This window comes from Cygnus olor, assembly GCF_009769625.2.
Source record: "Cygnus olor isolate bCygOlo1 chromosome W unlocalized genomic scaffold, bCygOlo1.pri.v2 SUPER_W2, whole genome shotgun sequence".
NCBI classification, from domain to species: domain Eukaryota; kingdom Metazoa; phylum Chordata; class Aves; order Anseriformes; family Anatidae; genus Cygnus; species Cygnus olor.
Genome location: NW_024429073.1, coordinates 181,360 through 199,585, shown reverse-complemented (window position 1 = coordinate 199,585; position 18,226 = coordinate 181,360). Strand labels below are relative to the sequence as shown.

At 44.2% G+C, this 18,226-nt stretch overlaps 1 protein-coding gene across 4 annotated transcripts in view; it reads right to left on the bottom strand.

Moving 5' to 3' along the window:
- LOC121062913 (polycomb group RING finger protein 3-like) overlaps window positions 1–18,226 on the bottom strand; it is a 144,155-nt gene that overhangs the window by 21,669 nt on the left and 104,260 nt on the right. For 2 of the 4 annotated variants that reach the window (XM_040543211.1, XM_040543212.1), the window contains 2 exons: window positions 12,525–12,662; window positions 8,108–8,188 (listed from right to left, as the gene is read on the bottom strand). In XM_040543211.1, coding sequence (XP_040399145.1) covers window positions 8,108–8,188; window positions 12,525–12,662 — 219 coding nt within the window. The remainder of the gene's footprint in view (window positions 1–8,107; window positions 8,189–12,524; window positions 12,663–18,226) is intronic. The other 2 variants (XM_040543213.1, XM_040543214.1) reach the window with 1 other exon arrangement.

The following is an 18,226-nucleotide window of genomic DNA, read 5'->3' as shown; positions in this document are numbered from 1 at the left end:
GCAGATGACCTGGCAGGAGCTGCTGCCCATGGGGGACCCAGGATGGAGCAGTGTGCTCTTGAGGGATGGACCCCGTGGTACGGACCCATATCTGGAGCAGTTCTTGAAGAGCTGCTGCCTGTGTGAAGCCCATGCAGGATCACTTTGTATCAGACCTCCCTGGTCCTGCTGGCTACACTATTCCTGATACAAGCCAGGATGCCGGTGGCCTTCTTGGGCACCTGGGCATACTGCCAGCTCATGTTCAGGTGACCAACACCCCCAGATCCCTTTCCTCTGCACAGCTTTCCAGCCACTCTGCCCCAAGCCTGTAGCGCTGCATGGGGTTGTTGTGGCCGAAGTGCAGGACCTGGCACTTGGCCATGTTGAACCTCATCCCATTTTTAACCTCTGCCCATTTATCCAGCGTGTCCAGGTCCCTTTGCAGGGCCCTTCCAACCCTCCAGCAGATCGACTCTTCCCCCCAGCTTGGTGTCTGCAAACTTACTGAGGGCGCACTCTATTCCCTCATCCAAATCAATAAAGATATTAAAGAGGGTGGGCCGCAACAAGGCCCACTAAGGGCTTGTTGAAGTACCAGATATGAGAGACTGAATGTTGGGATCACTCAGGCTGGAGGAAAAAGCTGTATGGGATCTCATCAATGTATATATACTCCTGATTAGGAATGAATGGGGTAAGCAGGGAGTAAAGAAGATGGAGCTAGACTCTCAGAGGTATCTAGTGACATGACAAACAGCAGCATACAGAAGTTGAGATACAGCATATTCCATTTAAACATAAGAGTAAACTTCTTTGCTATGAGAATGGTCAAATAACGAAACAGCTTACCCAGAAGTGTTGTGGAGTCTCTATCCTTGGAGATATTCAAAATCCAACTAGATGTGGCCCTGGAGAACCTGCTGTAGTTGAGCCTACTCTGAGCAGTGCAGGGCAAGGGGGAGGAGGAGATGGACATTCACACAACTAGCTGATTTCCAGAGTTTTCATCTAACCTCAACAGTTTTGTAATTGTGTGAAATATTTTGATAAGTGTCCTTTTAACACCACAGGTACATCAAAACATCCTTCTGCAAAAGGGGCAGGTGTTCCTGGTGCACCAAGAATCAGGTTCTTAACTCAAAACTGCACTATTACCAAAAGTCAAAACTATGAAATGCTAGAGTACACTAACAACTGTTTATCTTAAACTTTTCAGCTTATTATATTATTCAGCCAAGTTTGACCAAGTGGGAAGGTTACATAATTAGTTAGCTATCAGATAAGGAGGAAGTCAGACAACTACTCAAACCTCGTTATGCAAACCTATACTTTTTTGTAGATGTCTGGGAGAAGCAGATTGCTTGCAAAGAGCAAAAAAAGGAAATTGTTTCTGTCAGTTGCCATTGCAACTGTAATAATTTAAAAATTAAGTGCAGGAAGTTTGGTTCACTGCAATGGTACAGAACAACGTAATAAATTAAGCAAAATATTTTCTAGATGAGACTACTCTGGGCAGAAGCACATGAAAAGCATTTGCATATACTGAACAGTTAGTTTTCAATCCAAACATACTACTCTTGGAAAATTTCTGTGCAACTATACTGAGGTACACAAAGATCAATCATAGATGATTTAGAGATTTTTAGCGATAATTCATTTTTCACTTGTCATGCGTTGTTAGAATCTTCAGAGGCAAACTGCTAACCAGGCAGAGTCATAAGGGAAGTGCAAACTCAGCTATGAAGTGTTCCAGACTGCTTAAAGAACTAACAAATACTACTATCACCCATTACCTTTTCTTAGTTGGACTACTTGTTACGCGGGGAGCAGATCGGGCTGTCTTTCTCAGCTCCACCCTCCCTGCAATGGGTCTTTCCTTTTCAGTCTGCAGAGAGGGGTGAAGCAGTTCTGTAAGGGTACCTCAGGCTTTGGGGGAAGGCCCCCCCCCCCCACGTGAGTGTCAGTGAGGGAGTTTTGGGCTGTTTGGCTGTGGGCTGTTGGTCCCCTGCAGACTGTCCTAGGATCCAGTTAACTGTTTTGTGTGAAAGAGATAAAATATGTACTTTGAGGAAAGGGCAAGATGACCCAGGCCTTGGAGATGTTTAAAGGATGATGAACTGAGGAACTGCTAATCAGGAAGACCATTATGTTGACATTCTTGAGGGAAATAGGTCGCCAATCAATGTAATGTGAATAGTTCCCTGAAAAACAAAGATCAGGAGTATTCTAATATACTCTATCTGTGAACTATCCTCATTATAATAGTAAAAATCATGCCCCTAGGCTGGAAGACCCTGGCCCAACAAGGGACCCTTCCTCTCTGAGGATGCACAGAATGATTATGTCATGTCAGCAGTATGCTAATTATGTAACCAATCAGAGGCTAGGGAATTGTAAAAACATGTAAATGTATTGATAAGTGATTGTATAAAGAGTGGCACGGAAAATCCTTAGGTGTGCCAGCTTAGTGGTAATCCACCTGGTATCCAGACTTGCACAATTCTGAAATAAACAGTATCTCGACCTAGTGTGTGGATTGTCTCATTGCACACCAGGTAACAAATCTGAACTTCTTATCAGACAACAACGTGGCCCTCCATGGGCTGCATGGGGACAACCTGCTTCAGGTTCATGGTCTTCTCCTAGGGCTTGTGAGGAATCTTTGCTCTAGTGCCTGGAGCACCTCCTCCCCCTCCTTCTTCACTGACCTTGGTGTCTGCAGTGTTGTTCCTCTCACATTTTCCTCACCCATCTCACCAAGGTGCTGCTGTGCAGTGTTTTTTTTATCCTTTCTTAAATATGCTCTCACAGAGGTACAACCAGCATCACTCATTGGCTCAGCTTTGGCCAGCGGTGGGTCCCTTTTGGAGTCAGCTGGAACTGGCTCAGTCTGACATGGGGCCAGCTTCTGGCCTCTTTTCACAGAGGCCACCCCTGCAGCACCCCCCCCCATCCAAAAAAAAAAGTTCCATGTCAAACCAATACAGTATACCCCCCCCCCCTTAACTTATTAATCTGTCTTTATCTGGATCCCTGAGTTTTTTTGCTTTTACTCTTCTTATTCTCTTCCCTGTCCCTTTGATGGGGAATAAGTGAGTGACTGTGCGGGTGTTTAGTTGCTGGTCAGGGTCAACCCACAACAAAGGATTATCCCAAAACAGCAGAAGTATAGGCTACCATAGAAGTTATTAAAAGGCAAACCCTCTAAACAGAACCCATTAAATCTCTTTATGTACACTGATTATGTTAATGGAGTAAAATAGTAGACTAATGACTAGGTGAAAGGGGAATGGAAAGCAGAGAATGGAAGACCAGAATGGAAGAAAACCAGAGGTTCATTTTACAAGCTCAGAGAGACAGTGGGAAAAATATATAAGCATGTTAAAGCACATGAGAAGACTGAAAACAATACTGAGAAACTGTTTAATGATCAAATAGATCAGTCAACAATTGCCACAGTTTAAACCAGGAAACAGGTAATGATAAGAGGAAATGGATAGCAGTGTTGTCTTAAAGAAAACAAATCATCTTAGATTGTCATAATAAGTTACATGAAGGAGTACAAGGCACTCTAAAAAGAGTTCAAGGAATTTATACTTGGCCACAAATGAAGCAAGAAATTGAGCACATAATTAAAAATTGTATGAGATATGCAATGATACAAAAGTAAACTAGTAAAACTAAGGTGCCATCTCTATCGCATCAGAAAAGCATTGGATCCTAGCAAATACTTCAAATGGATTATACAGATAAGTTTGCATGAACTAAAGGAGGATATAAGTATTTCCTTGTCATCGTAGATATATTATCAGGATGGGTTGAAGTTTTTTCCACTAAAAGGAACACAGCCACTGTAACTGTAAAAAATCTGTTTAAGGAAATTATGTGTAGGTATGGAACACCAGCAGACAGAGGATCAGAAAACAAAGGTACTTTTGTAAATGAAGGAACTCAAGCCTGAATGAGTGACTGGGGGATTAAACAAAGACTGCATATATCCTACCACCCACAATCATCCAGAATGGTGGAAAGAATGAATCAGACTATAAAAAAAATAGTCTAACGAAAATTGTAGGACAATATCCAAAACAATGGGCTGGAAAAATACCCTTTATATTAGCAGCTTTAAGGAATGGTGACAGATTAAGTAGTGGTTTAAAACTGTACCATATAACATTTGCACAGCCCATACCTTGGTGACCCCTAGGGCTCCTGAAAAGAGATCAATGGGAAAAAGTGAAAACATTACAACAGGATGAAGAAGAAATCAAGTCTCACTTGGAAGTAAAACAAGAAAAATATGGAAAATGAGAAAGGAAGAATTGAATTCATGTATATCCTATAGAAAAGGGGACCAAGTGATGTATTTGAAACTGGATAAAAAGGAACATGCTTTAGAGCTGAAATAGAAGGGGTCCAATTATATATTAGATAGGATGAGTCCTGTAACATATCAAATAGATGAAGGCAATGGCAAATATGTCAGGACTCTCAGGGCACTAATAGGCCTTAATGGACCTGAACAACATCACCTGGGGGCCTCCCCTCATCTGTCCATCTCAGACTTGAGCCTTCACTTCTTGTCTGAGCTGTGTTGTGGGAGTATTGATCTCCACAGCTGTTGCTGATCACATGCCCTCATAGATCCTGACCCGTGGCCTAACTTTCTGTCTTGATCTTGGACCTGACCTGTTTTGGACGTTACTTATATCTAATAATCAGAACTTAACCACTAAACCTAGCATTTCTGTAAGAGCAAAAGAAGAAAGAGAATGGTAGAAGTGTATACATGAATGTAATGAATGTGAACAGCTCTGTGTAATTCCCCCCTGCTATTTCTCCTTCTCCCCCCCAACTGTTTAGTCGCCTGCATCCCAAGGATCCAAAGCCCAGCTCTGATACTACACAGCTGCCTAGCCTGGGGACACATTTCTGAGAAAATCACTAAGTTATGAGAGAGCCTGCAAGAAGATAAGAAGGGCAAAATTAGGGCAAGGCTAGCTGAGAACTTTGGATCAGATCAAGCCACTAATATCAACAGTGAAAGCTAGGTGAAACTGGTTTGATCATTACAATCATGTTCACTTTTTCAGTAGTGACCAGGAATATCACTATTCGTGTACCAGGGCTACATTATGTGACTATTAGGATACCTAACAAGATATTGTAAAATGTACATGTATAATAGAATTGGGAAAGATCTACTGTAAATGTAATCTTACTCATGATAAAAGAGAACATATTGGCTAACTAAACAATTATATGAGGAATGAGAAACATTTCAACATTACCAATATGTTATGGGGAGATATTGGGGAAAACGTTTTAAGGGATAAGGCTGAAGGAAATATTTGTATATCTCTTAAGACCCCCCCATTGTATGATTAATCACATTTGAATGTATAGTTTTATTAATTGTGATAATCATAAAATACTATAGAATCAAAATGTTTATGCTTATAATTATTATACAGTTAATGAAATATTCTGTGATTATGTAAACTATGAATGAAAATTGACAATACTGTTTAACTTAGGTATGAACGTGGAGAGTTGTGTCATAAAGGACTGTTTGAACACCTACTTAGAAGCCACTGGCATGTCAGTATGACCCTCTGCTTCTGAATACACAGCTGGAGTTGGTCTCCCTGCTGTTTTTCCAACTGGGTAACTACGAGCGTGTGAGGGAATAAATGAGTTATCTGCTATTAATAATAGTTTGATTCTATTAATAACAGCTTTATAAATTCTGTTATTAATGAATATTGGTTGTGATCTTTGTTTCCCCCAACTCAATCCCCCATCAGGGTAAACAGAATTTACAAAAAAATTGCTTTTCTTTGTTCATTCTAAACTTCATACCTACTAGTTTCACTTGCCACCCTTCATCTCTTTCACAGAATAAGACAGTTTATAGTTGTTCCTTTTTCCATGCCACTCACGACTGTACATGATACAGGTAAATAGTGGATTTATACAGAGGCACAGCAGTGCTCTTGTTTAACTCTCTATTCTTTTCCTAATAATTTCTAGCATTTCTTCTGTGTTTTTCTTGGACCATTACTGAGCCAATATCTTTGTCTAACCCCAAAGCCTGATTACTGTTTGATGTCAGTCAATTCAGAGCCCACCATTTTTATGTATAAAGTTCAGATACATGTTTTGCCCAGCATGCATCTCTATATTTACCCTTACTGAACTTCAGGAGCCATTTTATCACCTGGTCATCCAGTACTATAAAGGTCTTCTGCAACCTTTCATCACTAACATTTATCTTTACTGTCTTGAATAACTTTATTGGTGCCAGTGTCACCTCACTATTTCACCTCTTTTCCAGGTCATTCATGAATATGTCATAACTGACCTAAGTCTCATATCCTCTATTTCCTAATCTGAAATCAATTATTTCCTCATACATGGATAAAAATTGCCTACCTATTCTCAGTCATTCCTTCTATTTATGCATCCAAAAATATTAGGAAGCTTGTGTTGCATATTCATTATGAACACTAACCCCTCTTCAAAGTTCCAACTCATGAGGTACAAACCTCAAGAAGTTCAACTAGGCCAAGTACAAGGTCCTGCACCTGTGTTGGGGCAATCCCAAGCATAAATACAGGATGGGCAGAGAATGGACTGAGAGCAGCCATGAGGAGAAAGACCTGGGGGTGTTGGTTGATGAGAAGCTCAACGTGAGCCAGCACATTGCTAACCATATTCTGGGCTGCATCAAAAATAGTGCGGACAGCAGGTTGAGGGAGATTATGCTCCCCCTCTACTCTGATCTTGTGATCCCCACCCAGAGTACTGCATTCAGCTCTGGAGCCCCTAACATAAGAAGGACATGGGCCTGTTGGAGCATGTCCAGAGGAGGGCCACGAGGATGCTCAGAGGGCTGGAACACCTCTCCTACAAAGACAGGCTGAGAGATTTGGGGTTCTTCAGCCTAGAGAAGAGAAGGCTCCAGGGAGACCTCACAGAAGCCTTCCAGTACCTAAAGGGGACCTACAAGAAAGCTGGGGAGGGACTCTTTATCAGGGAGTGTAGTGATAGGACAAGGGGGGGGATGACTTTAAACTACAAGAGGGTAGATTTAGAGTAGATATTAGGATGAAAGTCTTTACTCTGAAGGAGGTGAGGCACTGGAACAGATTGCCCACAGAAGCTGTGGATTCCTGGAAGTGGTTGGATGGGGCTTTGAGCAACCTTGTCTAGTAGGTGTCCCTGCCCATGGCAGGGGGGTTAGAACTAGATGATTTTTAAGGTCCCTTTCAACCCAAACTATTCTATGAACCTATTATTCTATATAGGTTCTCTCTCCCAAACCACAGACACATCTGGGTGTGACTTGTAGCCTAGATATTCAACTTGACATTTCATGATACTTAAACCCATTTTATTTGTGTGGGTATAAATCACATGAATGCACAGTATTAATCCTCATGAATATGTATGTATGAATATGAATACACAGTATGAATCCAGTATAAATCCCTCAGTATGAATGCCCCATCATTGCTATTCAGTTCTGTTTCATTGTGCAGGGTTTTGGTTTTATTTTGTTTAAAGATACTAACATCGGTAACCCAGAGACCCACCCAACTGCCTTCCCCAGCCTACTAAATGTTGATACAAGTCTCTTGAACTTAAAGTGGGGAGTAAATTTAATTCATCCTCATCCTTTAATGAGTATATTCAGCCTCTCTCTACCAAACTACAGGGTACAAATATACTAAATATTTGTCTCTTCTGCATTGTAACCAGTTTCACAACCTACACAAATATTAGTTGTATATGATTTACATGGCTGAGAAAAATTCCCTTCTCAATGGCTTCAGCCTCCTTTACCTTATAATTTTTTAATTATTATCAACTTGACATCTGCCATTAACTTCCCCTTTTCCTTAGTGGCATATTTTAAAATTTTCCTCCTTTTTCTCTTTCAAACCAAGAAAAATACCTACTTTTAAAGGTAGTTTATTAGACATTTTTAAAAATATGTTTTAACCATTTTGAAGTTATTGCAGTATAGACCTGTGGGATATGTTTTATGAACTTTGTTCTTTAGTCAGCTAACGATTTATATGGAACATGAAAATTTTGCTGAAAAGCAGTTGTGTCATACCTTAAATCTCCATCTAGTAACAACTACAAACTTGAGTGTGTGGTCCTTGCCAAGAATCTCTTCATTGCATAATATATCCAGCTGACAAAAAAAGAAGAAATAATTAATTCACTGATACACAGAACATGGCCTTGAAACAATACACTTCATACAAGGCCCAATAAAAAGATCAAAGAAACAGAACTCAATTCTCATGTAAAGACAGCTTTGTCCTTTGACATGCTATGAAAATTGCTTACACAGTGCCCAGGAAGTGACTTTCTACTTTGAAGATACATTTTTAAAAAGGCTATTCCCCCTTAGACATCAGTGGGGTTTTTGTTTCTTTTACAGAGACTTTATAGTTGTTTTTACTTTTCTATGTCAGCTTTGAAAGATCTTGATATTGGAAACAGCGAGGGTATGGATATATGAGCAAATGTGAAATCATGTGACCAGCCATCAGCTGAATTTCAATAGATGATCATGCACATGATCTTATCTTACTTGAACTGCAAGGTGACATACTGAAAGGGTAAGTCACCATGAAAGTGACACTTTACCACAACCTGAGAAAGCTAAGAATGTGCATGCAGTCCATTAACATGGCTTAGCTGACAGACTCAAATCAGGATTTGTCTATAGCATTCAACCAAGTGTCCACATTCTTATAGCTTTCCTCCTCAAAACATATTTTTCACTGGACATACCAATACACTGTTTCCACAAAAATGCTGTGTGCCCTTTAAGGGGGAAAGACTCCTGAAACTCAAATACATGAACATTCTTGCATTTCAATAAGAGCCAGGTAGGTTGTAAAAACAGGGATTGCTGCAGTGGAATAGTAAGCTTAAACACAAAAGCAATAGTGTAATTGGTAAGAAAGCAATCCAGGTTTCTGAAAGGTATTGGAGGCTAACACAGATGCTAGATGGGCCAACCAGGGGTGACATGCAGCTGGATCTACTACTCACCAAAAAGGAAGAACTTTCTGGGGACATGATAATCGATGGCAGTCTTGGCTGTAGCAACTATGAAATAGTGAAATTCAAGATTCTGAAGGGAGTGAGGAAATCAAGTAGCAGAGTACAGATCCCAGGCTTCAGGAGAGCAGATTTTTGCTTTTCAGGGAGCTGGTGGGTGGGATCCCATGGGAGACAGCTCTGAAGTGCAAAGAAGCTCAAGAGATGACAGGTCTTTAAAGACAACCTCCTCCAACCACAAGAACTGTTCATCCCAATACTCAGCAAAATGAGTAGATGTGTCAGGAGATCAGTTTGACTCAACAGGAAGCTCATGACTGAACTCCAATGCAAAAAGAACGTATACAGGAAGTGGAAATGAGAACAGGCTACATAGGAGGAATATAGAAACATTGCCCAGGTATACAGAGATGGTTTGGGGAAAGCTCATCTGGAATTGAAACTGGCAAGGGACATTAAACGCAACAAGAACTTCTACTGCTATGTTACCAATAAAAGAATAAACAAGAAAAAAGTGGGCCCATTGCTGCATGGGCTAGACAATTTAGTGACAGTGTACTCAGTTCCTTCTTTGCCTTGGTTTTCACGAACAAGGTCTCCCATTTCTTTGTGCCTAGAGACAGGTTTCAAGGAGGAGAGGAAGTACCAGTAGTAGAGGAGGACTGAGCCAGGGATCTGTTGAGAAATCTCAACCCATAGTAGTCCAGATCGGATGCATCCAAGGGTGCCGCAAGAGTTGGCTGATGTAATTGCAAGGCCACACTATCATCAGTGAAAGGTCATGGAGATCAGGGAAGGTATCCAATGACTTGAGAAATGTTGCACCCATCTTTAAAAATGGCATTAAGGACTAGGGAACTAGAGACCAGTCAGCCTCACTTTGGTGATCTCTGAGAGAGTCATCTTGGAAGCCATTTCTGGGCACATAAAGGTGAAGGTGCTGGCTATTTCCAGTCACCAAGGGAAAAATCATGCTTGACCAACCTGATTGTCTTCTTTAATGAAATAACTAGATCCATGGATCAGTAGAGAACGGTGGATGCTGTCCACCTTGACGGAAGCAAGGCTTTCAGCGCCATCTTGCACAGCATCCTTGGATCCAAATTGGGACATGATCTGGATGGGTGGACTTCCTGATGGGTGAAAAAATGGGTGGATCGTTGGGCTCAGAGGGCAGTGGTTAATGGGTTGTACTCTACACAGAGAACAGTGACATGCGGAGTATTGCAGGGGTCTATCCTGGGACCTGTCCTGTTGAATGTCCTTATCAGTGATCTGGAAGAGAAGACAGAATCCATCTTATCAAGCTTGTGGATGACACCATACTGGGGGAGAGCAGCTGACATAATTGAGGAAGCTGCTGCCGTTCAGGGAGACCTAAACAGACTAGAGGGATGGGCTGACAAGAACCTCATAAAAATCAACAAGAACACTAGCAAAGTCATGAGATGGTACAAGCTGGGCAGCAGCTCTGCTGAAAAGGACCTGGGGGTTCTGGTTGACAGCAAGCTGAACATGAGTCAGCAGTATGTTCTTGCAGTGATGAAGACTAACAGCATCCTGGGCTGTATCAACAGAAGCAGAGCCAGCAGACTGAGGGAGGTGATTATTCCCCTTTACTCAGCACTTATTAGACCACATATGGAATGCTGCATCCAGTTTTGGCCCCTCCAGTACAAGAAAAATGTTGATAAACTTTAGCAAGTTCAGCGGAGGGTCACCAAGATGGTCAGGGTGCTTGAACACAGGTCCTATGAGGAGAGGTTGAGGGAACTGGGCTTGTTTAGCTTGGAAAAGAGAAAGCTTAAAGGGAACCTAGTTACAGACTTCCAATACCTAAGAAAAGCCTATAGAGAAGATAGAGCTAGGGTCTTTGCTGAGGTACATGGTGGGAGAATGAGAGACAATGGTCATCAATGGAAAAAAAAGAAGTTCTGAATGGATATAAGAAAAAAAAATCAATACGAGGATAATTAATCACCAGAACAAGTTGTCCAAAGAGGTCATGGCATCACCATCTTTAGAAGTTTTCAAGACTGAGAGATGGAAGTTTGAGAGTCAAACTGAATGTAAGGGACTGTGACTAATACCAACAAAGGGAGGAACAGAGGCTGAGTTTTGACATGCCTGCCATTATGTGTTCTAGTTTTAGAACCTGAAATGGCAGAACTTGCAGAGGATAGAAATGCTTCTTTCTTCCCTTACCAAGATTTCTTTGAGGAACAGTCTGATTATGTACTCCCTGCAGGGAAAAGGTTGTCCTGGTTTCAGTTAGGATAGAGTTAATTTTCCTCCTAGTAGCTGGTAGGGTGCTATGTTTTGGATTAGGAGGAGAAGAGCGCTGATAACATGCTGATGTTTTAATTGTTGTAGAGCAGTGCTTACACCAAGCCAAGGACTTTTCAGCCTCTCTCTGTCCTGGTAGCGAGCAGGCTAGGGATGCAGCAGGAGCTGGGAGGGGACAGAGCCAGGACAGCTGACCCAAACTGGCCAAAGGGGTATTCCATACCATCTGACGTCATGCTGAACAATATATAGGGGTGGCTAGCCGGGGTGGAGGGGGGGCCGATTGTTCGGGGATAGGCTGGACATCGGTCAGCGGGTGGTGAGCAATTGCATTGTGCATCACTTGTTCTGTATACATTATTATTAGTAGTACTATTATAATTATAATTATAGTTATTATTATTTTCCTGTCTTAATAAACTGTCTTTATCTCAACCCACAGGCTTCACTTTCCCGTTTCTCTCCCCCATCCCGGAGAGGGAGGGGGGAGGGTGAGCGAATAGCTGTGTGGTGCTTAGCTGCCAGCCAGGTTAAATCACAACAATTAACTCTATCCTAACTGAAACCAGGACAAGGTAAAATAGTTATCTACTGCCCTTCTGCTCAGAGTAGGCAGCACCAGCTGAGTTTCACTCAGAGCAGAAAAGCAGAAGAAAGTATATATGCTGCTTTCCATTAAATCAGTCTTTCAGTAGTCCCCAAGTGTTATCATCTATTCTCTGCACTGAGTGAAAATTCTCAGGTGAAGCAGCGTATCCCTTCATTTAAGGCCACCAAAGCATCTTGCAGAACACAGGTGGAAACACATAACCAAGCCTTTTGGTATATTTTAAAACTGGTCATGGAACAACACACAGAGCTGCACTGCCAACTCTGTATAAAGCCAACAATCAGTAAGAGCTACATTTTCATTGTATTGGGGGAGAGGAATAAAAGGGAAGATGACCAGCATTCCTAAATTAAAGGGTGTGTGTGTGTGAAAAAAAACTATTTCTCTGCATTAAGCTCATCAATTTAAATAGCCATTTTCTGTTCCTTTTTATCAGGAAATACAGTATGCTTTTGTTTTTTGAAAATCTAATTGGAAAGAAATACACTGTTTTGAAAATAATCCATAAGATTTTCATTTACAAAATCATGTTTAAACATTAAAACATTAAAACAATTACCTCATTAAAAGAAGAAAGGTTAAGTTTTTTAGCAATGAACTTCTTTAGATGCAGGACTGTTGCTTGTGCTGAGCAGCGGATCCATTTTCGTTTCAATCCACGTAATTTGCTGCTATTGCATTCCAAGCAGATGCTCACCTTTGGGGAAAAGCAAACAGTCAGGGCTGGTTGACAGGATTTTCAGCAATCCCCATTAAGCATTGCACTTCCAGCCTTCATGAGTCCAACAAAAAGGTGAAAATGTAGAATAACAGTATTGCTTAAACTGAAAAGCATGCAGTCTCACTAAAGAAAAGGTTGTCTAGTATTTTGTCAGCTTATTATTAAGTACCATTCGACTCAAAATCACAGAATCACAGAATGGCCAAGGTTGGAAGGAACCTCTGAAGATCATCTAGTCCAACTCCCCTGCCAAGCAGGATCACGTAGAGAATACTGTGCAGGATGGCATCAAGGTGGGTTTTGAATATTTCCAGAGAAGGAGACTCTACAACCTCTCTGGGCAACCTGTTTCAGTGCTCTGTCACCCTCAAAGTAAAGAAGTGCCTCCTCATATTCAGCCAGAACCTCCTGTGCTTCCGTTTGTGCCCATTGCCTCTCGTCCTCTCACTGGGCACAACTGAAAAGAGACTGGCTCCATCCTCTCGACACCCTCCCCTCAGATATTTATACACGTTGATGAAGTCTCCCCTCAGTCTTCTCTTTTCCAGGCTAAACAGGCGCAGTTCTTTCAGCCTGTCCTCGTATGACAGGTGCTCCAGTCCTCTAATCATCTTCGTAGCCCTCCCCTGGACTCACTCCAGTAGTTCCACGTCCCTCTTGTACTGGGGAGCCCAGAATTGGAGACGGTACTCCAGGTGAGGCCTCACCAGGGCTGAGTAGAGGGGGAGAATCACCTTCCTTGATCTCCTGGCAACACTCTTCCAAATGCAGCCCAGGATACCATTGGCCTTCTTGGCCACAAGGGCACATTGCTGACTCATGGTCAGCCTGCTGTCCACCAGGACTCCCAGGTCTCTCTCTGCAGAGCTGCTCTCCAGCAGGTCACCCCCCAGCCTGTACCGGTGCTTGGGGTTATTCCTCCCTGTCCTGGTTTCAGTTAGGACAGAGTTAATTTTCCTCCTAGTAGCTGGCAGGGTGCTATGTTTTGGATTAGAATGAGAAGAGCGCTGATAACATGCTGATGTTTTAATTGTTGTAGAGCAGTGCTTACACCAAGCCAAGGACTTTTCAGCCTCTCTCTGTCCTGCTAGCGAGCAGGCTAGGGATGCAGCAGGAGCTGGGAGGGGACAGACCCAGGACAGCTGACCCAAACTGGCCAAAGGGGTATTCCATACCATCTGACATCATGCTGAACAATATATAGGGGTGGCTAGCCGGGGTGGAGGGGGGGGCCGGCTGCTCGGGGATAGGCTGGGCATCGGTCAACGGGTGGTGAGCAATTGCATTGTGCATCACTTATTTCGTACACATTATTACTATTAATACTATTATTATTATTATTGTTGTTGTTATTCTTTTCCCTGTCTTAATAAACTGTCTTTACCTCAACTCACAGACTTCACTTTCCCGTTTCTCTCCCCCATCCCGGAGAGGGAGGGGGGAGGGTGAGCGAACGGCTGTGTGGTGTTTGACTGCCAGCCGGGCTAAACCACAACAGTCCATTTGGCGCCCAACGTGGGGCTCGAAGGGTTGAGATATCGACAGATTTGACCAGAGTGTGTTAAACTAAAATTGGTATAAGTATTCGACCTGCTTAATAGTTGCTAGTCACAATGTTGATTGCCTTAATCTCAAGTCTGCTGTGCCTGTTTCCCAAATTGAGTTTTATAGCAAGTTACTTTCTGTATGTGCTCCCTGTCGTGCTGTTTATCCTTTCCGGGCCCTGGTTTAAGATTGTTATGGTACTGTGTGGTGTAACGATGGCTTATGAAATGATGAAATTTCTGGTCATGACTCTAACCTGGTATTTGTACTCAGCACTGTCGTCGACTCTATACTTCGGAAACCATATCTCAGAAACTATTAGCAATTACACCTATTGCCTTTTTTCATCAGGGAGCCAGTCTCTGGAGGGGACAGGGGAAGATATTTTTTCCTACCTGTTCACTCTCCCTTCCTCCTTCACCACCCTCTTATCCCCCGAGCTAGTTACGGTAGCTCTCCAAGATGTTGAATATCCTTGGGATACTCAGACCAGCATGTTCTTGTTGTTATGTCTCCTGAATGCGCTTCAGGTTTTGTTTAAGGTTAAACAACTACTTAGGAATCTCATCCGGAGATCTGTCTTGAGGCGGGATATTTGCGAGTGGCAGGGAGTGTGGGAGGCTATGGGCAGGTTTCTAGAGCAGTGGGCACCTCCAGTGTTTTGGACATTCACCCCTGAACAACTGCAAAATCCTAAAAAACTGGTAGAATGCTTGAAAAAAAGGTGTCATGACTCTGGCAGTTCCAAAGTGACACAAATCACTGTGGCGTGCTGGGGTCTGGCTTGTGCCTATCGAGCTGCAATTGATGCTACTATCAACCTAGTGACAGACCCTGCGGCCGTTCCAGTCCGGGCTCCTGCAGCCGTTCCGGCTCCAGCTCCCGCAGCCGTTCCAGCTCCCGCAGCCGTCCCGGATCCAGCTCCTGCAGCCGTCCCGGCTCCAGCTCCCGCAGCCGTTCCAGCTCCCGCAGCCGTCCCGGCTCCAGCTCCCGCAGCCGTTCCGGCTCCCACAGCCGTTCCAGCTCCTGCAGCCGTCCCGGCTCCAGCTCCCGCAGCCGTTCCGGCTCCCACAGCCGTTCCAGCTCCCGCAGCCGTCCCGGCTCCAGCTCCCGCAGCCGTTCCGGCTCCCACAGCCGTTCCAGCTCCTGCAGCCGTCCCGGCTCCAGCTCCCACAGCCGTTCCAGCTCCCGCAGCCGTTCCCACTCCTGTGGCTGGGTCAGAGAAACGAACTGTAGCAGTGCAAGTTGCCCCTGCAGAGGGTACTCCAACCCCTGTGGCAGACCCTGTGGCTGGGTCGGAGAAACGAACTGTAGCAGTGCAAGTTGCCCCTGCAGAGGGTATTCCAACCCCTGTGGCAGACCCTGTGGCTGGGTCGGAGAGGCGAGCTGTAGCAGTGCAAGTTGCCCCTGTAGAAAAGGTGAAAAAATGGTATAGAGACTCAGGTCGTTTAGAACGCAGAAAGTCTTCTGCTAAGTCTGGGTCTGGAGAAGACGAGGCTGGGCCATCAAGTGTGCAGGAGGATGAAGATGAGGATGAGGATGTCGAAAAATCAACAGTAACTACCCGAACCCTATACCAGCGTGAGCTACGAGATGTGCGAAAAGATTTTGGTCGCTGTATAGGTGAACAGCTTGTCACCTGGCTGCTCCGGTGCTGGGACACTGGAGCCAATGGTGTGAAATTAGAGGGCAGGGAAGCCAAGCGGTTGGGATCCCTTGCTAGAGATGCAAGCATTGACAAAGCAATTGGAGATGGAGCACGATCTCACAGCCTCTGGAGGCGTCTCCTGTTAGCTGTGAAGGGAAGGTATCCCTACAAGGAAGAACTTGTATGTGTACCAGTCAAGTGGACCACCATGGAGAAGGGAATTCAGTACCTGAGGGAATTAGCCGTACGGGAAGTAATTTATAAGGACTTAGACGATGCACAAACATCCACAGATCCAGATGAAGTCGAGTGTACTCGACCCATGTGGCGGAAGTTTGTACGGAATGCACCATCAACATGGGCCAGCACATTGGCAATAATAACCTGGAAAAACGGTGAAGATCCCACAGTGGGTGACATGGCTAAACAACTCCGGGAGTACGAAGGAAATCTCTCCTCTTCCCTACAGGCCTGCGTCTCGGCTGTGGAGAAACTCTCTGAAGAGTTCCACCAACTTAAAGAGAATTTATCTTCCCCCCCACCTGAACAAACCAGTGGCCACCAACTAAAAGAGAATACTTTGGAGAAACTTTTTGAAGAGGTCCACCAACTTAAAGAGAGTGTATTTTCTTCCCCACCTGTACAAACCAGCGTCTCGGCTATTAGGGGTAAACGTGCATCCGTGCAAAGAAGACAATATGGTGGGTACACACCCCGCGCCACCCTGTGGTTTTACCTACGTGACCATGGAGAGGACATGAGAAAATGGGATGGAAAATCTACTGAGACCCTAGAGGCACGGGTACGTGAGTTGCAAAAGAAAACAATCGGGAGAAAGGGGTTCTCTGAAAAGTTTGCTGCTCCAACTTCTAGCAGGCAGTCTTTTAAACACAGAAACGAAGATTCTGACCAGGACTAGAGGGGCCCTGCCTCCAGCCAGGGGGAGGAAAGGGACAACCGAGTTTATTGGACTGTGTGGATTCGATGGCCTGGCACGTCTGACGCACGGAAGTATAAGGCTCTAGTAGACACCGGTGCCCAATGTACTCTAATGCCATCAAGCTGTAAAGGGCCAGAGCCCATCTGTATTTATGGGGTGACAGGGGGATCCCAGCAGTTAACTGTGTTGGAAGCTGAAGTGAGTCTAACCGGAAATGAGTGGCAAAAGCACCGTATTGTGACTGGCCCGGATGCTCCGTGCATCCTTGGCATAGACTATCTTAGAAGAGGATATTTCAAGGACCCAAAAGGGTTCCGCTGGGCTTTTGGCATAGCTGCCTTAGAGACAGAGGACATTAAACAGTTGTCTACCTTGCCCGGCCTCTCAGAGGACCCTTCTGTTGTGGGCTTGCTGAGGGTTGAAGAACAGCAAGTGCCAATCGCTACCACAACTGTGCACCGGCGGCAATATCGCACCAACCGAGACTCCCTGATTCCCATCCACGAGCTACTTCGTCAACTGGAGAGCCAAGGAGTGATCAGCAAGACCCATTCACCTTTTAATAGTCCCATATGGCCAGTGCGAAAGTCTAATGGTGAGTGGAGACTAACAGTGGACTATCGTGGCCTGAATGAAGTCACGCCACCGCTGAGTGCTGCAGTGCCGGACATGCAAGAACTCCAGTACGAACTGGAATCAAAGGCAGCCAAGTGGTATGCCACAATTGATATTGCTAATGCATTTTTCTCCATCCCTCTAGCAGCAGAGTGCAGGCCACAGTTTGCTTTCACTTGGAGGGGAGTCCAATATACTTGGAATCGGCTGCCCCAGGGGTGGAAACATAGCCCTACCATTTGCCATGGACTGATCCAGTCTGCGCTGGAGCAGGGGGAGGCTCCTGAACACCTGCAGTACATCGATGACATCATTGTGTGGGGTGACACTGCAGAGGAAGTTTTCGAGAAAGGGAAGAAAATAGTCCAAATCCTTCTGAAGGCCGGTTTTGCCATAAAACAAAATAAAGTTAAAGGACCTTCACGAGAGATCCAGTTTTTAGGAATAAAATGGCAAGATGGACGTCGTCAAATCCCAATGGATGTGATCAACAAAATAACAGCTATGTCTCCACCAACTAGGAAAAAGGAAACACAAACTTTCCTAGGTGTCGTGGGGTTTTGGAGAATGCATATTCCAAATTACAGTCTGATTGTAAACCCGCTCTACCAAGTAACTCGTAAGAAGAATGCTTTTGAATGGGGCCCTGAGCAACGACAAGCCTTTGAACAAATTAAACAGGAAATAGTTCATGCAGTAGCCCTTGGGCCAGTCCGAACAGGACCAGATGTAAAGAATGTGCTCTACACCGCAGCCGGGGAGAATGGTCCCACCTGGAGCCTCTGGCAGAAA